This window comes from Poecile atricapillus, chromosome Z (genome assembly GCF_030490865.1).
Source record: "Poecile atricapillus isolate bPoeAtr1 chromosome Z, bPoeAtr1.hap1, whole genome shotgun sequence".
NCBI lineage: Eukaryota > Metazoa > Chordata > Aves > Passeriformes > Paridae > Poecile > Poecile atricapillus.
The window spans coordinates 99,933,228-99,956,117 of record NC_081289.1 but is presented as its reverse complement, the minus strand read 5'-3'; the positions used below and the strand labels follow the sequence as shown (position 1 = coordinate 99,956,117).

General features: G+C 42.1%; 1 protein-coding gene across 1 annotated transcript in view; it reads left to right on the top strand.

Annotated features, from left to right (window-relative positions):
- TRABD2A (TraB domain containing 2A) overlaps positions 1-22,890 on the top strand; it is a 77,450-nt gene that overhangs the window by 47,936 nt on the left and 6,624 nt on the right. Inside the window, exons 3-5 of the mRNA XM_058826442.1 lie at positions 4,018-4,164; positions 6,280-6,454; positions 19,483-19,573. Coding sequence (XP_058682425.1) covers positions 4,018-4,164; positions 6,280-6,454; positions 19,483-19,573 — 413 coding nt within the window. The remainder of the gene's footprint in view (positions 1-4,017; positions 4,165-6,279; positions 6,455-19,482; positions 19,574-22,890) is intronic.

The window sequence follows — 22,890 nt, the reverse complement described above, 5'->3', positions numbered from 1 at the left end:
TGCCTGGAATTAGTAGCAATGAAAGGACTGCAGAATCTAATGGGGATTTCAGAAGGCAAGCAGTGTTTGTGCCTAGCAAATATAGCAATTTCCCACCAGCTGCTGATCTGGTCCCTGCTTTTCATGCTCTGTTGACTTTCTTCAGATTTTCACATCTGGTAAACAAGACTGATACCAAATTTACAGAGTTTGATGTAGAAGGCTGTGGTCTTCTTTAAGCATCACTTTGCACCTAATCTGATGTTTTCTTTGAGAGGTAATGACAGATAATGAGTTACCAACTTCTGAGCAAGACCCATCTCAGTAAATTACATCCTTTAAGAAAAGTAGGTTCAGGAATCTTCCCGTTTCTTGAGACCCTGACAATGTTTATCCATTACTATTTACTGAAGATAACCTTCTCACCAGGGAAGAGCTTTAAGCAACATCTGATACCGAAAGCAGTTCCTGCCCCTTTACCCTCACATCCCCTGTTCTTTCTGCTGAGTTTAAGTTACCCCAAGAAGGTAGGAGTGATAGAGGTATTGAGAGGAGCTATCACATTGCTTTGAAAGGCTGTACACTCATGCTGATGGTAAATTGTAATCCTGTGTAGTTATTCAGTAGGTGTGCCATCATCCCCTCTCCAGCAGATGCCATTGTTCTGTTCAGACCAGCTGATGTGGAGAGTATTTTTGACAATAGAATTTCCTGTACTCCAGCTGTGCAAAGCCTGATGAATGAATTACTGTCACACATTAGAGAGGGCTAATTGTCACATTGAAGGACATTGATGCTCCCTTGATTTCTGCCTCTTTGTTGTATCTTGACTTTTCTTGATGGTACAGAAGGACTTGAGCTGCTGCTGCTGCTGTCCTCAAAGGAGTGGAGACCACCTCTGTCCCTCACAGCACTAAGGTGGAAGCCCACTCTTCAGGTAGTTTTTGTGTGGCTTCTCCCTCATGTACTATGTACAATGATAGGATGCAGGTCTAGGTCTGAGTGGGGAAAGATGTTGCTTGTGGTGAAGTCTGAGCTGTCAGGGAACAGTTTATAGTCCTCCATGACAAAGAAAAATGGCTGATGCATAGCTACACAAACCATCAATATGGCCATGGCATCCAAGGCAGGCTTCTGGATGCTCTGTCCCCAAGCAGTTGTGGTTAGGATGGGATGTAGGAGCCTTGAGCAGCGAGCTGGGACACTTTGTTCTTCGAGATGAAACATGAACAACCTCATTGTAAAGGGTCTTTTATGCTTTCCCATTAGGGTAGGCAAGTCCTTCAGCTGCTGCCATCCTGAAATTTCTTCATATGTCCATGTCAACTCTCACATCTCCAAACAGAAAGGTGTAGTCTTAGTAAAGGCCATAGAGCTGCCAAAACTGCCTCACTGGGGCAGTTTTTTGTCATACCAGCAGTAAGATTAGCGATATGGAGGAAGAGGGGGTGAGTTGCCTTTATTCTTGTGAAATGTGTGCCGTGATCCTCCATAACTATAGGTCATCGTTGAAATTTATGCTGTGGTTTTGGGGCAGATGTAGCTCTTCGCAGCTTATTGTGTGCTCACAGGAAGGAAGATGCCTGTATGGCTTGGCCTGGCTGCTGCAGTCCAGGCCTGGTCTGTTTGGAGGCAAGGGAAGAGGGAAGGGATCTGTATGGACCTGAGGGTAGAATGCAGAGAAAGTGTACAGGCTGCAGGGGTATAGCAAAGGGAGGAAGATTGGCTTTTTTCTCACGTCTCACCCAGCAGTCTGGTGTTTTCTCCCCAGAAGCCAGTTACCCTCTGCTGGTTTGTGTTTGGATGAAAATCAAACAGTAAAGATTGCAAAGACTCTTTGATGTGCTTAGTCTACATTGAGGCAGAGCTACCTGACTAGCTCAGGAGGCTGCTGCATTTCCTGACTTCTATCTGGACAGGGAATGTCTGGTTATAGTTTCAAAGTCTGGAAAAGGACATACAGCTTTAATGGTAAATAATCAAGCAGATGGTGTCCAATAGCTTGAAAATAGGCCATTCCCATGGAAATGCTTTCAACTGGATTGGCTGATTGTACACATGACATTTTCCTGGCATGACCTAGCAGTCATGGCTGTAGAAGTCCCATATTTTCAGCATGGATTTGGCTTGTCTCTCAGTGAATGTTGTCTTGTCAATAGCATCCACTAGGAGCTCTCTGAAGCCAAACAAATGGAAAATGATTACTTTAGAGTATGATAAACCCCAGTCTGCATTCAAACCTTTGTTCAGACATAAAGTAGTTTCAATTTGTTTTTGTCCAGTTTACTTTAAAATGTAACAGACATCCTTTTCAAGATAGCCAGGGCTTAGTTTGATGTAACTTGCCAGAGTGTCTCCCTGGAGTTATTATTTTAGTTGAGTGCAATTTTTACCAACAAAGTGAATTCTTTCCCTTTTTACAAACATGAGATATGAGTGAATATTGGTATTCACCCTCCCAGAATTAATGCTATGTTGTGTGCTTTCATACTGGGTTACATACACAGTGATTTGGATCCAGAGGTAAGTCTAGCTGTAGTGTGGGCTGCATGATTTCAAGTCTGGTGGAATTTGCACCTTTCTGTAGAAGACAGATGGTTATTCTAGGGGAGGAAAGTTGCACCTGTTTGTTTCCACATCTGCTCTGTAATCCCAAAATTTGTTTTACATAGTCTCAGTACATTGAGTATGCTTACTCATGTGTGAGTTTCACAGTGTTGGCAAATACTTTCAGTTCTAGAGTGCCTTTGATGGTGTTTGAGGCAAATGTCTAGGAGGAGTTAATTACACACAGAGTAACCAGATCTTAGAAAATAAAACTCTCATGAGTAATCTTTGAAAAAATTCAAAGCAGTATATCTGAGCTTACTTCCTTTAAAAATAAAAATAATAAACCAGTAGGTAGTTGGAAAGCTTGTTATAGTTGTTGAGTTTTGGTGTGAAAACCAGTGGTGGCATGAGTGTAAGCATGAAGAGATGTGCTCAGAAGAGATAGTAGTGTTTTACTTGCCAGGTGCTGAAAGAGGGCTGCTCCCTGCACGGGACTGTACAGCTCCATTCAAAGGTGCCCACAGGCATCCCATGTTCAGCCTGGGGAGTTTCCACCACAAGTCCTTCCTTGGCTTCCTGCCTTTCTGGGGCTTGGTGACCAATTTCTGCAGTGGTTGGAGCAGCTGACTAGAGGTACAGAGATTCTACATCTGTTTGGCTTCAGAGACACGTGTTGGTGAAAAGTGCTCTCTTGTCCCTTTTAAGGAGCTGCCTTCCTCATGGGCTGTGCATTGCCTGAGGCAGGGGAGAGTTGGACCAGCAGCCAGTGTCTGGGTCAGGCCCTGAGGCCACTGCCTTGGGAGAGCCCTGCTGTGCTGGAGGTGGGGAGGCAGCAGCTTCTGGAGGGTGATCTTCTCTGATCTCTCTTTACTGACAACAGAAAGATCCCTGGGGTAGGACCTGTGGCAGCCAGATAATTTCCTTGAGGCAAATGGGATGGGAATGTTTGCATTCTCTGGCCCACTCCAGAGAGCCATTCCTGCCTGAAATAGATGCAGTGTCTTAGAGGAGACACAAAGCAGGAAACAATAGCCTGTGACTGTTCTTGCAGATGAGAAAGGAAGGGCCTAAACAAGGAAAAGCCATGTTTAATTCAGATAGGTGGCTGAGGAGCTGTGTGGCTAGGAGCCTGTCAGGCCCTGGGGCTCTGTGGTGGTCAGGCAAACTGTCTTCTAAGGGAGCAGGATTGCCCCTGCTTCAGCCTGCCCCTTCGTATCATCTATATTAATCAAGTCACAGGCAAAACCCCATTGAGTTAAGTGTGGTGAGTCTATTCCCTCTGAGCAGCCAGGATCCAAGATATGAGTACCTGTGGAGCCATAGGAAGCAGAGGATGCATGGGTTGGTGATGTCTAGACTGGCAGGCTCAGAGCAGGAGCAGCTGCTGAGAGCCTTCAGCAGGTGGCTGTTTGTCTGGGACCTCTTCATGGGATGAAAAGAGAACTTACCAGGAACTCTGTCTTTTCCTCCCTTCTCCCCCTCCCTCAGGTGGTCTTTGCTTTGAATCAGACTCTCTTGCAGCAGGAGAGCCTCCGAGCAGGCAGTTTCCAGATCCCCTATACGACAGAAGACCTTATCAAGCATTACAACTGTGGGGACCTCACCTCCATCATCTTCAACCATGACACTTCTCAAGTGAGTCTTGCCACTGCAGCCCTTGTACTACACACATCTCCCTGTAGTGCTAATCCCTGTAACACGTGTGCTCGTCCCTCCTCAGGCAGGCCCTTTCTGGGTGAGGGCCAGGGGCATGTTGCTGGCTCCCTGGCACATCTGCTTTCCCAAGCCTTCTCTTCCAGAAATCTGCACCAACTCAAGCTCTCTCTTGCATGCAAGCACTGAAGGTGCAACTGGCTTTCACTTTTGGATGAGTGCCATGTTTGCTGTAGCATCAAAGCTTTATGAGTTAATAATTTACTTTCTTAAGGATCCTGCAGAATTACACTAACTTACGTATGAGCAAACTTAATGCCAACAGAGAGCGACAGCAGGCTCTCTTGTCTGAATAGGAACAGAGAAATGCACTTGTGACTTGGACGGTTGTGTAAGGCTGGGCGAGTTACAAGGTTTTTCGTGTCCTCTATCAGTATGGTTGTGTGCTGTGGACAAGGCCCAAAGAAGAGAAATGGTGAAGGAAAAGAGACCTTCTGAAACCTCACAGACTTGAGTTTATGGGGATGGTTTCCTAAGCAGCACAATGGAATGCAACGCTGATCTTTAAACCATGAGAAAATGCCCAGCAGGGACCAATTTGGCCTGTTTGGGCGATTAACTAACCTCAGGCCTCTCTGTTCTTGTCTGTGAGGTATTGCCTGGCAATTTGTGCACATCTGTGAAAACACAAGCTCTGTCCTTAGAGTGCTGGAAAGGCAGGTGTTGATACCTGAGCTTTCTGTGCTGAGTAACCATATTGCTATCACCCTTTGATACATACGGTGCAGAGCTGCAGAGTCAATCCTTGCTTCTCTGGTGCCAAGCTTTGCGTCTGGTGCTGCCTCTGCTGCACCCTCCTGCAGGTGCAGGCATTCTGGTCATTAATACTGCCTAGCTTTTACACCATGTATTCCATGCAGAGGTTTCAAAGGATTTCTCAGAGAACAACAGCATTTTAAGAGGATGCAGATGCTGCATCACTGTCCTGTGGAGATGTTACAGACTGCAGACATTGCCCCTAGGTCCTTGGAGAGAGCAGCTCTTTCTGAGACATGCATGTTGCCAAGGGAACAACTGTCCTTTACTTAATGTGAGGGGCTCCACCTCAGGGCACTCTGCTTGGCATCAGAGCTGAATACTGATAGTTTGCAACACTGTCAGTATATGTTTTAAGCAGAACTTCTGAGTAAGTTGTATTTGACTCCATGCTTACCCAGTAGATGACTAGTGTCATCTGTGGGCTAACTACCCTTTGGAAATATTCCAATGGTCTCTTAGTGGCTCCAAAGTCTCTTCATCTGCTGCAGCCTTGCTAGGGAAAGCTCCTGGCTTATTAGTGGCTCTGCTGTCCAGAAATCATCATTTGCAAGCCTTTCAGTTAACTGTCCCCATAACTGAGTGCCTAAAGCTACTTTCAAGAAGCCAGGATTGTTGCAACTATTGGAGACCCATGTTTACTCTCCACTGGCAAGAGGTCAGGGTAATGTGCAGCCACAGCTGTCCTTGGGGGCCCCAGGTGAGGAAGCCAGCTTTTTAAAAAGATACCGTCATGACAGGGCAACTGGAGGTGGTAACGTGTTCTTTCCTGGAAAAATCTGGCCCTCTTAAAGCGTAGGGATTTTTTTTCTTTAACTACTTCAAATAGCACAGTTATTCTTTGGCAGCCTGAGGGCTCTGATAGCAGTCAAATTCTCTTAGAAGAGCGTAATTATCATTATAGTTATGTCATACCTATGGCAGTTTAAGAAAGAGGTATGTAGTTGAAGGCAGTTAGGGGCAATTACTTATTTTCTTCAACTGAGCAATCAGGATTTAGGATCTTCAGTGCGGCAAAATGATAGTATTTGTTGACTTTGAATAAAAAAAGAAAAATCCATCTGGCTAGCTTATGAAATGATACTTTGAGAGAAATGAATCACCATGCATCATTAGAAGTTTGTTAAGTGATTTTTTAGCTTGCTTTGGGTTTTGTCCTACTGTTTGTGCCTTGAGGGGTGAAGTAGTTGCTACACTCTGTGTGGAGCAAAAATGCCTGTGCAAGATGGCTGGCTGTGAAATAAATTCCCCTTTCATGAGGTCTTTTTTTTTCTACCTTAGGTCCCAAATTTCATTAATGCTACACTTCCAGCCCATGAACGCATTACTGCCCAAGAAATAGACAGCTACTTCCGGCAGGAGCTCATCTACAAACGGAATGAGCGAATGGGCAGGAGGGTGAAGGACCTGCTGGAGGAGCACCCAGACAAGAGTTTCTTCTTTGCATTTGGAGCTGGTATGTGACTGTGGTCATTGTGGATATTCAATCTGAACTCATCCTTTGTCCTTCAGAAACATTTTGCAAATGCTTGCCTCAGTTTAAAGAGGGGTCAGTATTTGTACCATGGTGGACATGGAACTCAGCTTTTCCCTGACAACAGAACCCTAGTAAGAAAACCTTTCAGTGTAGAAGACTGTTTTTCTTCAGTGTGCAAAGAGCTCACGGTGCATGTACTTACTGCAATATCTGTTAATTACAGACATATTTGTTGTATGCAGAAACAAAGATACTACAGTGCATGCACAGGAGGAACAGGTCATAGACAAACACACGTGTTTATTGTCTGGGCAAGAAATGCAAGAGGATAGGAGCAATAGGGAGCTGAGGTGAAAGGCAGCATGTCTGAGGCTGCACCAGTGCTTGAATGAGCTTTTCAAGGACATGTTGAAAAGAAGAATATGCCAAATTGTGTGAATCTAAGGGACACAGTAAATGCAAGGGAAGAAGCAAAGTACAGTTTTGCCTTTCATTTCCTGCTGCAGCTCCTTACCTCCTTCACTGCACTCTCACAAGGAAGTTTTGTCTCCTACTATTTTGTAGCAGCACAGTGGGCCCAGCTGGGGAAAACCTACTCCATTTTCTGCCTCTTAGCTGTCAGCAGGACTCTACAGGCACATCCAGCAGCACATCCAACTCAGTAAGGTCAGCATCTACACTTCAGAGTAGGGCTGGATGGAAGGTATGAACATGATTGTTTTGCCATGATTCCCATCCTTTGTTCTAGCTCCAGGGAAAGGAAGAAGTTAGGATCAGTGTTAGAAAAGACAGGTGCTAATTCCCAGAGAAGTATTGTTTCCCCTCCGCCATAAGCCATATGGCCTTTGGGAAAGTGGGAAAACTGAGACTGGTGTCAGCATCCATGTGTGGTTTTCCAGTCTCAGTGCTGCTTTAGTGAGGATGAAAGATCTAGACAAGGCAAGGAAAATATTTATTTAAACACTAAAAGCATTTGTATTCAGAGTCTGTGAGAATTTCTGTACTTTCAGCAGGGAGTTGTGCTTACAAGCTTAGCATAACAAGGACCCAGTGTGTGAGAGTTGGAATGTCAGGAAAGGTGGCTGACCATGTTTGTTCAGATGTGTGTGAAGATTATAACCTGCAATCTTCCTCCAGTATCACTGCTCTGTGCAACTTGCTGTCACAAAGAACAGTGAAGCAGGCCCTGGTTGTGTAGGTTCTGGTCATGTCTTTCTGTAGGCTAAGACCAGGGTGTTGCCACACTCCACTGCTGAAGTTCTGACCACATTTGAACCTGCTGCACTGATGTTTCTGACAAAAGCATATGCCAGCCACAAGTCCAAGCTGAGTCTGTTGTGGGCAGCTACTCTTCCATCAGGCAGCCAGTTGCAGATATTTGGGCTTTGGTTACTGCATCACAGCTTGAGTGATGAGCAGCCTGTGTAAGCAGACATTTGTGTCATTCTGACATGACTCAGGACCAAGATCCTTTGACAGGAGAAAGCTTCCTTCCCCTCCTTGCACACACTCTAAATCCCAGATGCTGCAAATCACATGTCTTTAGATGGTTTTGTGACGTTTGTTTCCCCTCCCATCAATGTCTTTCTGTTCCTGCCCTTCTGCCCCAGACTGTCTCCATTGTCACTGGTGTGCACAGCACTGCCCCAGAGTCCAGAAGCACAGCAGGACCAGGACAGATCCCTGTCCTTCTTAATTTCTCAGCATTCTTGTTCTCAGCTTTCATGGAGTACTAAAATCCTTTCCCAGGCTTCCTGGAATCTTGCTTTTCTTTTTCCTTTTATTTTCCTGGTTACCTCTTTTCCGTGTCCTTATTGCCAACATTTCTATACTGCAGCACTCCTGGGAGCCTTGTGCCTAAATGAATGCCCTTGATCTTCAGCCTATGTGTACATGGCTTGATCTCCAAGCACCCAGTGTGCTCTTTTCATGATTTTCCATCATCCTTTTGAACCCAGACAGTTTCCCTGTCTTCTCTGGGGACTTTGGACAGATTTTGAAATTGTCTCTAATTACTCTCTGGCTTTGACACCAGTCTGTCTTCTGTTCTCATCTGCTCTTCCAAATAGTTCTGTTCAAATGATAGTGCCAACCTCCAACATTTAGCAGCACAATTCTTGATTACACCCTTGTTTGACTGCATGACGTTTTTTGGTGGGTTTTTGTTTGTTTGTTTGTGTATTTGTTTTGTTCATTTCATTTGTTTCTTATTAAGCATCTAAACGAGAAGTAGCATCATAGGATATATTGCAGAAAACAGATCAATTTCTACGGATTTCTGAGGTTTCCTGTATGCATATTACAATTATGAATGCAGTCTTTCATTGTTTTCCAGCAAGCTAATTCAGCCTTTTGCTTATGCAGATTGCTGTATGTGATAGATAATTATGTGGAAGAGTTATTTTTATGCCAGCAAGCAGTGAACAAATATCTTGTGATCAGTTTTAAGCATTGCTTTGAATTGTACTGCTGTTAATTACTGTGAAAAGGTTCCAAGAAAGTGTTCATACAAGGCAGTTTAGAATGAGCAGCAGGAAAAGAGAAGAAAAAAATTATAGGAATGGAAAAAATCATGACTGTATGGTGATTTGCCATTTTCTGACCACCAGTGAAGAAAGTATCTGCTAGCAGTAGCTGATAAACTGCAGGACAAGGTTGTATTCAAATGGTAGTAGGATATTTAAGGGTCTCCCAGTTAGAAAAAGGGAGAAAAGATTTTCAGTTGTTTTCTTTCCGTATTTTTTCCCTGTATTTATTTTTTTAAAAGCTAGGCTTTTTGTAAGGAAAGTTCAATTTTTCCATTAACAAAACGCCATTGAATAAACAACTTTTATCATCAATTACATGCATACAAGACCATGGTTTGTGGGTGACTGTGGGATTACATATACCTTCTCTTGTTACTTGAAATACTCTTGGTATTTTTATTTTAAATGGAGTAAAATCAGAAAATACTGATTTATTTTATGTTCTTACTGGATTGATGGGATTTAGGGATGTGTAATACATTGTGCAAAAGTAGTCTCCTGTCTTTTTGGGTCGTGATAGAGCTGCATGGCTACAGATGCTGACTTCTTACATAGAATTATGTGTGGTAATTTGGGCCATAATCAATTTGATCATTAGATTCAGCACATTTTATGCCTTTTTAAAATAAATCAGGCAAACTGTCCCTATATTTGGTCAAAAATGCTTCACAGTCAGAGCTAATTTTGTTTGGAAGTAATTTGCACCAAAGTGGAAATCTGTTAAAAAATAACAGATTTTGCTGAAAAGATCCAAAACACTTTCCTTTTGGCTAGAGTGCAAACAAGGAAAATTTCAAGCCACAGTAAGTCTCTTTGAGGGAATTAGAGGAAACCATAAGAAGGGAGAGTTGGCAATGCCAGCAGCATTCCACTATGTTCAGTAAATATTTATCTTAATTGTGGACAGGCCTTTACATATGGCGCACCAGCGTTGCAAGCTAGGCCTACTTCCTGTTCCCACTGATGGAACTTGTGAAGAAAGCCAGAGATAATCTTTCACCAGCAGTTTCCTTCCATGCATTTTTAATTTCTCTGAATTCTTGTGTGGCACAGTCAGGATCTGGATGCTAAGCCAGTGTAAGTGATGGCACACGTGATTCTGCAGTTGGCCAGGTAATGCTGTAGGTTTCTGGTTTGTCTAGGAAGGGAGCACTGATGTAGTGAGAACTGCATTAACCTGCTTTACTGCGGAGAGTTTTACCACTTGTCTAAACTACCAGGTTTTATAAAGGTGCTGCATGCTGGCTAAACCTTCCCAGAGTCAAGGGATAGTTGATAATGACATAGGGCTCTGGAAATTGTCTGATTCATCCCTCTGCTCAGAGCAGGATCATATAGAGAGCAGTTTTCCTGGGACTGGACTCTCCTTGAGTAATCTCCTCTAGTGTTTCATCACTAAAGATGCTTTTTCTTATGTTTAAGTGGTACTTACTATATATCAATTTTTGTCCATTGCCTCTTGTCCTTTCATGGGGAAAAGTTCTGCTCAGTCCATTTTGCAACCTCCTATCAGGTATTTATGCATAAGTTATGGCCCCCAGGCCTTCTCTTGTCCAGGTAAAATAGTCTCAGCCTCTCCTAGTATGACATATCTTCTAATTGTTTCATCATCTTTGTGGCTCTTTGCAGCACTCTCTCCAGTGTGTCCTCATCTCTTTTGAACTGGGGAGCTCAGATCTAGACACTGGATGGACCCAGATATATGTTACCAGGGCTGAGGAGCAGGGAAGGATCACCCCCCTCAGTCTGCTAGCCGCACTTCTCCTCACACAGCCCAGGAGGCCATTGGCTGCCTTTGCCACAAGGACACATTGCTGGCTTAAGGCCTACTTGATGACCACCAAGATGCCAGATATTTTTCTGCCATACTAGTCTTCAGCCAGTTGGTGTTCAGCCTGTTGTGGTGCCTGGAGCTATTCCTGCCCAGGTGCAGAACTTGATTTGCTGAGCTTTATGAACCAAGTTTCCCCTCATCATAAATCCATACTGACCGCTCCCAACCATTTGCTTATCCCTGACACACTTGGAAATAGTTTACAGGCTAATTTGCGTCATCACCTCCCCCAGGAACAGAGGTGTGGCTGAGCAGTTTATAATTCCCCAGATCCTTCTTCCTGCCCTTCTTGAAGACAAGAATTATACTTGCTTTCTTTCAGTTGTCCAGGACCTTCCCCACTTGCCATGACCTTTTGAAGGTAATTGAGAGTGGCCTCTAGTGACATTAAGCAAGCTCACTGTTTCTCTGGATGCATCCTGTAGGGACTTGAACATGGTTGGTCTATTTGACTGTTCCTTAACCTGATCCTTCTCCACCTGTAGTGAACCTTCTTTGCCTTGGATTTTCCCCCTAGTCATAGGAACTCAAGATTCCTGAAAGCTGGTTTACCACTACATAAGGGAAAAAAGACATTTAATACTTGGCCTTTTCTGCATTCTTTGTCATCGGGTCTTCTTCCCTTTTCAGTGCTTAGATTATATTTATCTAGTCTATGTTTTACTGCTGATGTGCTAGTAGAGCCATTTCATGTTCCCCTTGATGTTTCTAACCAGATTCAACTGAAAATGGGTTTTGCTTCACCATGGTCATTTTATTCCATTTTATTTCTTTAACTTATGATTAATTAATTAATTAATTAACTTATGGTTTCTGTTGAAAGGGCTGAAGAATAAGAGAGGGAAAAAAAGCATTGGGAATTTATTATGTAGGAGGAAGCATACTTAGTGGCTTGAGATCCTGACTTTATTTTGACAGACGAGACCTCTGGTGAAGCCAGGTTTCTAGAAGCCAAGTTAAAATTCCCTCTTGTCTCTTCTGCCTCTTTGAACAGTAGAGAAACTCCAAAGTGTCAGTTCATGAATAAGAGGTACAGAGGGATCTAAGATTCCTTATATCCCTCTGGAAGAAATTACTGACTTCAGTGAGAGAAACTGGCTGATTTGACAGCCTCAGAAGCTGGTCTTCTTAATCTTGAGAACACTGGAAAATTCCTTTTTCTCTTAGAGCTGTTTTTCCTTTTTGCTCCTGAAAAAAACATCATTCTGAGGCTTCAGAGTATATTGGATGTTGGTAAGCCACCATTAACACAAAGTAAAAGAGGATGTTGGTGAGAAGTTCTTCAGCTGCCATTTCTTCTAATTACTAAAGGAAATAACAAATGTGTTTATTTGGCATTAGTCAGACTGTATGGAGTCAAACCTCCAGGGAATGACTGTTTTTTTTTTCCCAGACAGAATGTGTTACTACCAGTGGTTACCCCAGTCTGCTATAGTCCACCAAATGGCTTCTTTCAGCTTCTCTAGGTTTTGAGGCAATCCTTGTGATGTGAGAAGTCAGTTTTGTGTCAGCCTTAGGTGCCACATGTGTTGGATCCATAGGCATGTCTAAACCCTTTTCCATCAATCTTTATGCTATTAAAAAAAAAAAAAAAAAAAATCAAAACTCTGAGTGGTGTGTTAGGTGATGCTATTTCCATGTAGAGCTGTTCAGTCTTCTTGACATTTTCTGTTTCATCTGGAATCTTTAGATATGAAATTATGCAAGAGGAGCAATATTTATTGTCTCAGGGTAAGAAAAGATGGGAGAAAGGACCTATCAACAGTGCCAAGCCCAGGATGTCTCTGTCCAGCTTGTATGAGTGTTTATACCCATAAAACAAAGCCTAACAAAAACCTGCCATGGGAATATGAAAGTTGCTCAGGGAAATGAAATATCACTTTGAAATGTGGTGGGAATTCAGAATCCACCATGGAAAATTTGAAGCTGCCATCAGTGCATTTGGAATTGGAGATATGGGCTGCACAGGAAATGTAGACTTCCTATGCCTTATGTAAAAGATCTGAAATTTTTAATGAATGACTCATGAAAAATCTATAAGAAGGTGAGTATTTGTGGATTCTATAAGGGTCAAAAAAAAAGCTGGGGGGAGGGGCAGGAAGAACGTAGTGATAAAATAGATTTAAAAAACAGATTAAATGAGTCTTGTGGGGCCATGTCACTTCTCCCTGGGCTCAAAGGGTTTGCTGATTGCCTGCATGCCTCTGTCTCTGGAATGCAACAGCATTTTAACTTCCTTGGGTGGGAGGAAAGGCTGAATGCCTGAAGGTGTGCCTGTACCTCTGTAATCTGAGAATGCCAGATACAACCCAGCAGTTCTGAGACTGTTTTCCTTAGTAGCCTCTTTGAGTCTTCAGAATGCTAATGACAGGGTTTATTAGAACAACAACCCCTGAAGGGGAAAGATAATGTTGTGTGGAGGCAGGACCCACATCCAGTGCCCCAGGGTTCACATGAAGGGCACTACTCCTGACATCTCTGACACTGAAATGAAAAAAGCTTTTCGTTTCTCCATTAGAGGCAGTAACCTCTGTTCTAATATATTAGTGCTGCTGTCAAAATCAGCCAGGCCAAAAACTTGTACTGTTTCTGCTCAGGTAATGACAGTCTTACCAGTGTTGGGTTTACCCATTACTGCCTTTACTGGGCAGTTAAAGTAGGAAAACTTGTGATGTAATATGTGTTTTGATCTAGGGGGATTTCAAGTCCTTAATAACTTTTTTTGCTGGAAAGGAAGGAATGGTTTGTAATGGAAGCAGGTCCTGTAGCAGAGGTGGCTGTGAATACTGTAGCTCAGATATGACACTGGTAATTCCTTCTTCCTTTACTGTGACATAACAACAACTGCTAGCATAGTCAGACCCTCTGTAAGGGTCTTCTTGTCTCATTACCTACGGCTTTATCAGTGGAAAACTCCCAGTAAAGAGAGTTTTGGATACCCAGTAGCTAAGGCTACCTGAATGTAATCTGTTTCTCTTAACTAATTTTTTTACAAAACAAGCAACATGGTCATGTAAACATATCTTTTGTGTTGATTTAATCATAAATTTGCTCTTATAATCAGTGAAAAAGCTTTTTCTAGCTTCAGTTTTGGAGATTGCCAGGATGTTTGACTTCGCCTAAGGCTAAAAATGGGAATCCCTGGGATAAAAAATGCTCATATCTTACATTTAAGAGCCCTAATTTTCAGCAGAAACAGGTAGATGAGTATCTTCTTATCATTTACAAAAAAAAGCCTTCATTTTGGCTCATGCAGATTGTCACTCCACATGTTTCGTTTCCATGGTATTAGACCATTTTTCCCATGGTCTACTACTTTGAGAAGTTACATAGGTGAGTTGATTAGCAAAGCACATCACTTTTGAAGAAATGGAAGATCATATTTTTTCCTCCTGAGTGAATTCAGGTTTGAGGCACTCTAAGTCTTTTCAAGAGAAAGTACTTTCTTGGGCATGGAAAACACCACTTTTCTTCAGTTGTGCCCACCAGATTCTCCTTTTTGGTTCGAGAGTAGTGAAGTATGATATACTAAGGTTTTGTACTAATATAAGATTTCCAGGAAATTATGTTTTTGTGTGCAAACGCTTATCTCAGTAGGATAAAACCTTGGGTTCAAAGTTTATGGAGTAATATTTCATTAATATTTCATCTTGTAGGTAATCACAGGAAGAATTTTGTTTGGAGGTCTGCAGTCTGAAAAATACAGGAGGGCATGGGAGGGCTGTTTGTATGGGATTTGACCTGCAAGCCTGCAGAAGTATTTTGATGCAACATCCTTATACCCCTACACCTATTGTGAATTCAGGGGTTCTTCAGGCTGACTTACAGCATCACTGGTGCACCTCATTCCCTATTTCCCTCTTCCTGCAGTATAAAATTTGTGAGAGTACCAAGCTCTTTGTCCTTTGGTTTCTGACTGGTATGTGGACTTTTCTGGACTTGGAAATACTGTAAGAAACAAGAATTTACTAGATTTGGTATTACATGTTTTGCATTTGATGCACTTAAATGCCAAATTTGGAATTCCAGCCACTTACGACTGATCCCTGTTTTCCATATGTTGCTTGGATTATCTAAGGTAACTGTGCAAATTTTCCTCCTCCTGATTCTGGGAGAAGTGAAGAGAGAGCTCACTACACCTGGGTGCGTCATACTCATGCTTGAAAGCAGTGTCTTACTCTTGAAAAGTGTGTGCAGAAAGAATATATATGAAGGAAACTGATTTGTAATTTAATTGATCACATCACCTGCTTTCCTTCTTTTGCTTTGGATCATAATAAATATTTTGTCTAGCTTGTTTCCTCCATAATTGTACTAGCTGGGTTAAAATTACTCCAAGTTCTGCATGCCGGTGTGTACTTAAAAAGTATAACTGTGTTTATGTTAAAGGCAAAGTTATGAAGAATGAAAGCATTTGATAATTGCCATAGGCATTTCCAGGAAGTTTTTAATAATTGTGAGATACCTACCTCTAAAACTTTCTTAAAAATACTTGTTTTAATGACCCATAGGGTATCTGGCACCAAAAGTCCATTTGAGTGCTTGCAGTCCAAATAAACATCCAGCTTTATGATGTCCCCAGTGGCTGGACTAATTTGTGCTGTTTTGTGATTGCAGTGCTATAATCCTGTGCTTTAGCTGTTCCCATAACATCTTGGAAGTCAGCAGTCAAGATCAGGTTTCCTAACAAACAGTTTGGTGTCCTTACATATATGTCCAGTGATTCATTGTCTTGGGATGTTTGTAAATGGTGAGGTCTTGACATGCTTTTGGGGCGGATGAGAAGTGCCATTTTCCTACTAAAGAAAGCACAGAATTATGTATACTTGGGAGTTTCCTTTTACATAACTCTAAAAGGTCAAAGAACTTTATTTATCTGCTTGAAATAGTCGATTTTATTGAAATTCAGAGAGGAGTATAGTTTTCATGAGTCTTACAGATTTGCTTTCTGTGAAAAATTAAAATTTAGGAATGGAAACAGAACCTTTGTTTTGCAATATTTCCTAGTTCCTTTCACTAGACGCAGAAATATTTCAGACTCACAATGGCTCAAATTTGGGTTCAGCAATCTCTGCTGAAAGCCACAGTCATCTAGATAAAAACTTCCCTAATCTGACAGGGTTTTAGAGGCAGCTCTGCATGTGCTGACAGTAAAAACTGCAATCAGGAGACACAGGTTTCAGGGCAGCAGTAGCAGCCCATGTTCTGCAGGATTGGGTATGGCTACTGGGGAAGCTCAGAAGCACACAATGCGTGGTCAAGTCTGCAAGTGCACATTGGTCAAACTGCGTTGTTCTTTGAGCATATTGCCTGTTGTGGTCCCTGCATGCCATCTCCTTTCAGTGCAGATTAAAGGCCTGGGTCTTATTTACTCTCCAGTAGAGTGCATGGCTGAGCTGGTCCACACAACAGCTTCTTAGTTTCTCTTTGAGCTTGAACACAGAAGAATAAAGATTCATGACTCCCCACCCCCTGCCAGAGTAAATTGACCTCTTGGATGCATCTCTTCACCTAGTGGTGTGAGGATAATGCAGGGCTATGTGCAGAAAGAAAAGAGCAGGCTTTCTGATGGGACAGGGCCCAGGGTCTTTCTTTTGGGGAGCATTCAAGTGTGTTAGGCTGAAATAGAAAACAGGTGAAAGAGGCCTGCACCCTGTCACGTGACTTGTCATCTAAGTCTCCCTTGCTGCAATAGCTGCTTGATCTTGGAGAGTGAATCTTTCTTGTGCTTCTTACCGTTGTTTTTGGCAAACTGATGTCTCGGATACCAGTGAGTGCTCTTCGTGGTTGTCCCCAGTAATTAGGCAAAAGTTCTGACTCTAGAGAGGTTCCTGGTGGGATCCTGTACCTCAAACCCTCACCCTTCTGCCTTTTTAAATTTAGCATCTCACTTAGTTGTACCTGTAGATCCTCTGGGCCACAAACAAGCTCTGTCTTGCGGAGCATGAATGGCACACTTTTTGGATAGCGCATACTGCATCACCTAACCCTTTACATACCTAGCCTGAGCGGCTCCTGATTGATCATGTCTCGTGAACAATCTAATATCATGTGCCTCTTTGTATTTGTATGCATCTGTTTTACACATTCATTTAGTCTGTTCTCTTTGGCACAGTATTAGCACATCATTTTTCTCTCATGTGCAGACATAACTCATTGCCTTGGCAACAATGAGCAAAGGCACTCTGTGAAACTGTGTATGGATAACTGTGATAAAAAAGATATTCTTATCACTGCATTAAATTAAATTAAAAATAAAGAGCCCAGCTACAGAAAATCACTCAAGCAGGATGACTGACTGAAATGGGATTCATCCATGTGCTACAGTGATTTCCTACATTCCACTCTAAATCACTGCTCTGAGCAAGGATGACTGAAGATTGATGGAGTAGTAGTATGTTTAATGGTGTGGTGTGAGCAGCTATTCAGTAGCTCACTCTTGAAATGCATATAACTGTAAGCTCTTAAACTTGCCTAAGGAAAATTATTTTAAGACCATATACTGCCCTATAGATTGCTTATCTTTCTGCCTTGTCCATTTCCTCCTGAAAGATTCAGATTAGGAAAATATGAGTTCAGAGACTTGGCACTGTTTTCACTTCTGAAGATGGGATTTAGCTCACGTGTCATTGCCTGCATGAGGTGAATGCCTCATCTGAACTTGAAATATATACTGCCCCTATTCTTGTCAGTTGAGAGGAGCTTCTCTACAAGTCCAAGTTGTCTTACCTCTCTGTCATTTACAAGGATTGGATCACCTATTGAAAGCACCCCTTCCTCTGCCGTGTCAAGGTGGGGAAGGAGAAATGAATCCCTCTCCCCTTCCCTTGGCACATACCTCTCTCTCCTCTGTGCAAGAAGGTGAGAGATGGAAACTAGGTCTAGCATCTTATATACCTGGTGTTTGTTTTACAGTAGCTAATGTTACTCGTTTGCAATATTTCATTGCAGTAATTTCTGTTCCCTGTTGCAACTGATCTTTTTCGCTGACATGAGAGAATTCTTGGTTAATTGTACCTGGAGCTGAGCCATTGGGAAGCAGTAGTTACAGTATTAGGTCAGGTCAGCATAATGGTACATAAGCTTTACTCCTGAAGACAAAATTCAATCTGAGGAAGTGGGGAAAAATCCAATTACTGTGAGAGAAAATATGGTACCCAATGGGTGTGTATTGCAGTATTCAGATGAAAGATTTGAGCTAGATTGGTTTATGCTCTAAGGCTCTGGGGGAAAGTTCATGTGCTCAAATGGTACCATCCAATTCATGCCTTGAGCTGGTACATCATAAGCACTTTGAATGAGAAAATAGAATTTTTGTGCTCCAATTCATTCGACCTCTTTTAGAATAAAAAGTCATGAATCCCTTACGTTTACTCTCCTGATAGTCTCAGCACTGTTAGAATTCTCTTTATAACTTCTTACTCTCCCTGGCTACCGGAATTATTCTGTTGGTTCTGTTGCCATGTATGAACAGTATAAAACTGTTTTTCTAGACTTAACAGTTTTAGCACGGTGTACAGCTACAGAAGCAAGGGATCACTCTAATGAGTAATTTGCCAAAAGCCAATTTTAATTTATGTGGGCTGTTAAATTCAGAAATGTTTTATGAAAGCTGGATCTAGCTGGAACTGATGAAGTGTGCAAACTCTTTGCTTTCTCTTTGTTCTCTTTTTCTTCTCTTTTTCTTCTGCTTCTCAGCAGCCTGGTCTGATGACCTGTTGAAGTGATGTTGGAAGACATTCTTTGAGCAGAGCATCCAGTCAGGAAAGTTCCTGCAGCCTTTGAGTAGTCATTTATTCACTGTGATGCCGAAATACAATCTTAGCAGCCACCACACCTGTCTGAGAATGGACAGAAATGTAAATCACAGAATTAGGGCAGAACTATATAAGTTTGTCTAAAACTAAGTCCATTTATCAACATGGCTGAAGTCAAGTCTTGCCCCAGTGGCATATAATGAAGAAATGAAAGAGGTGGGTCTAAGTCATTGGCTTTTTTTTTTAGGGTGATTTTCTTTTCTTTGCAGTTGGATTATTCTTAATCATTTAAAAATTGTTAGTGATATTGAGCAACAGCTCTGTGTCATTATGAGTTTGTTAAAATGTGACCAGGTTCTGACCTTCTTTGCATCACCACCAGTCGTTGACTCACTGCTGCTCTTGAACAGGGGTGTCCAAACTTGATCTCTTATTTCCTCAAGTAATCCACAATGGCCTGATAATCACAGAGTCAGTTAGGTTGAAAAAGACCTCTGAGATTATAAATGCAACCTTTGACCAATCACCACCATACCAACTAGACCATGGCACTACGTGACACATTCAGTCTTTCCTTAAATACCTCCAGGGATGGTGACTCCACCACCTCCCTGGGCAGGCCCATTATGCAGCTACCTGTGGGGCCAGAGTAATTGCAATCACATCTGCATTTTAGAAAGGCAGAATGTAGTAATTGAAGTGGCCTTGGGACAGTTCAGCAATCACTTGTTAGAGATCCTGTGTTTCTGGTGCATGTCGGTGGGGAGTGATAAAGCCCTGCCTGCCTTGAGTGTGGCACACCTCCTGTGATGAGGAAGGCCTTGGTTGTTCTTCTCCCTCTTTCCATGTGGTTGGTGAGTTCTGATGTCATTTTTCTTTTAACTGCAGGTCACTTCATGGGCAACAACACAGTGATTGATGTTTTGAGGAGAGAAGGGTACGAGGTAGAACACACTCCAGCTGGACAAGCCATCAACAAGTAATGCATATTTTTACCTAGCTGAGCAGCCACTGGGAGGGTGGATTTTTAAACAATTGTGAAGTTTGGAATGGTAGCTGGAACTGTAACTAAGAGTGAGCTAGGCTTTTTCTCTTCTTCCCAGCAGTTTACTTTTCTCTTCCATGAGCTAGTTTGGAAAGGGGGTTTTATTTGGTTTTGTTTTGGAGGGGTTGTTTGTTTTTTTTTGTTTTGTTTTTTGTCTTTTGTTGTTGGGGTTGGGGGGTTGGTTTGCTGTTCTTGGTTTTGCGGTGGTTTTTATGTGGTTTTGGGGTTTGGGGTGTTTTTTTTGGTGTTTTCGGTTTGTTTTTTGTTTGGTTGGGGTTTTTGGTATTTTTGTTTTGTTTTGTTGTTGTTCTTGTTGTTGTTAGTAAAATTTCCACCCTTAAGAGTTTTTAAGTCTTAAATGAACAGACACAGAGTATGCATACTTGGTTCATCAGATCTGGATGCTGTCTTGTACCACACAAGCTTCCAGGTTTCTTTTTCCTCTCTTTTATATGTTTGAGTTCCTGGCCTTTTAATAATCCCCTTCTTTCATACTGCTATTTTTTATTCTTTCTGTTTACTTTCTCCCAGCCTGGCATCTGATAGCCCAGAGTCTTTGCAAGCTGTCTCTATGACTGATTGCTCTCATGTCCCCTGCTTTCTTCTGCATTTTTAAGCTAAGGTACTTGTTGTTCTGGTTCATCCTGCAGCTGTCCTTTGGGATATACCCCTTCTGCCTCTTTTTATCTCTCACTAGATGCTTTTATCCACCTCCATGGTTTCAGTAACTACAGAATGCCAGATAATCTCCTCCTCCACTCTCTACCGAGAATTACTTGTGCTTTGACTTACCTCTTCCTGGAATTCTGAATCTGGAAGGGTCTGCAATCTTTGTTTTCCCCTTCTCCAGACTCCTACCAAACATGTAGCTGTCAGATATGTTTGCTCTTCACTGCTAAAAAATCACAAAGGAGAAAATTGGAAGTTGATCCCAGTTACGGTAGTTTCCCTTTTATCTTCTGAACCAGGCATAGTGTTCCTGTTTACATCTCTGTCCCTCCTCCCCTACGTTTCTGATCTTGGACTCTCAGGCTACCACCTTTTGACAGGATTTGTGCAGAGAGCACAGTGTTGAGTCTTGGTCTGTGCCAAGTGCTCTACTAGTGTGGTGCAAATTAGTAACAGCTGTTTTTCCATGCTCTGATTGTTCATCTTTCACTTTATACCACCTTTGCTGTTATCTGAAAACATGAGATTGAAATTCTGGTATGTGATGTTTCTGCAGTGATTCTTGACATGGACATGTATCATTAACTCTTACATGCATTGGAAAAAACTGATCCAAGACTTAGCCCATGATAATATGAATGCCAGCCCCTGACCCTGTTTCTACCAGTAGACAGGTAGTCTGACAATGATAAGCACCTGTGCTTAAGCACAAGACTTAGTAATTCTATAACACTTGAGTTGTGCTAGAAAATCCAGTGTATCAGTGTTTACAGGGATGATTTAAAAAAAAAAAAAAACAATGAAAAAACCAAACCCAAAACAGCCTGAACTGAAATTTTCATGTTGTTTTTTTCTTTCTGTAGGTATTCCTAAAAACAGCTACAGCAGCTTCTTAAAGCTTAAAGAAAGGTAGCTTAATAGGTAGTCTGACTGCACACAGTCCAGTCAGTAAATGTGGACTATTTCACTGTTCATAATTGAGACAGGATAAAAATGCAAGTGGTTGGACTGAGACGGAGGATTTAAATGACTGCTCTAGTGTCAGATAGTAGGAGTATTAGTTGAGAGGTCCTAAAATACAAGAAGGAGGAAGTCTGCAGTCATCTCCTTTCCCTGCAACATGATGTTTCACTGTAGCAGCACAGTCTGCCTCTTCCTGTACTTTGGCTAAACAAAAAGTCCCTTGTGAGGTATGTTTCTATCTGTTTGTAGGTACCAATAAGGTTTTGATGAACCAGCAATGATTTTGAATGATGTTGATAACCCAAGGTCCATTCTGCAGCAGTCTCTCTCATATAAATTTCAACATGTGATCATTCTGATTTTCCTTGCAGCAAATAAGACAAATTTTCTTTGTTTTCCATCTGCTCTCTCTATGTTCTGGTCTACAACTTCATTTCCCCTTCTCAAGGAACTACTCTCTATTTGCTTATCAAATAACTGTGCATACAGTGATGGGCTAGTTTGAAAACTGCAGCCGTGCTGAAATATATCTCCTTCCAAACCATCTCCTTTTCATGCTATTGGAAGCTGAAACAGGAGCACAGTTCTGGGAAAGTTACATTGATTAAAGGCAGGTTTCTGCTTGGTGGTCTGTGGTTTTCTGCTACTTTTCTGAATTTCAGCCGAAGCCAGTCTGCACTTTCGTTACAGAAGATGGTTGTGTCTCTTCTCTTTATGAAGTAGCCATAAAGATCAGTCAGATATTCCTGCTAGGTTCTCTGTATACACAGAGTGGTTTGAGTTTGTGGTTTTGTCCAAGATGCTCATAAACAAATAAAGAGGGAAAATTGTTCCAAACAATGAGAAATGTGGACCAGCAAAGCCATGAGTAAATAGGACACTTCAGACTGCCTGCCTTAGAGTACAGATGAGATGTTGCTTTCTCTAAGAATAAAGAAACAGAGCTTCAGTAATCAGAGTGGAACTGATTGTTGTTTTATTCAATTTTGCAGGAAGCTGAGTAGTCAAAGCCCTGAGGGCTTTTTTCTGGAAGCTCAACTTTGGGTTTCCAAGATTTGTTTTGTAAGACAGTTTGTACATGCATATAGTCTCAGTGACATATCTCACTTTCTGGAGCTCCTTTGAAATTCCCATTAAGGCTGGCAGCCTAATACCGGATCTGTGCATCTAGAAGGCTAAGACCTGACTTCCACTTCTTGTTACTTGCTATAAACGTGTGCAAAACCTGGTTCTGCTTATGAGAGAGATGCAATTTCTCAGTTTCCTCCCCTTCACGTAGACCTCCGTACTTGTCCATAAAACCCACTAAGACCACCATTTCATGTTCCTTGGTTTGCTTTATCTGAGTGTCAAGACAGTATTACACCCTTTTGCAGATCAGCACTGGGAGCCAGTGCCACAATGGTGTGTTGAGCTCTGGTCTCTCATGTGTGAGACATCCTCTGATGCAATATTTTGTAAAGGCATTCACTGCTTTGAACCATCTGCCCTAATCAAAAAGAAAATGAGAAGAGAGTGAACTTGGTGATGCCCAAACTAGTGTGCTTTCAGTTGATGCAGACTAGGTGGCCCAAAGGATTCCTTAATCATGGAATCATAGAATGTTAGGGATTGGAAAG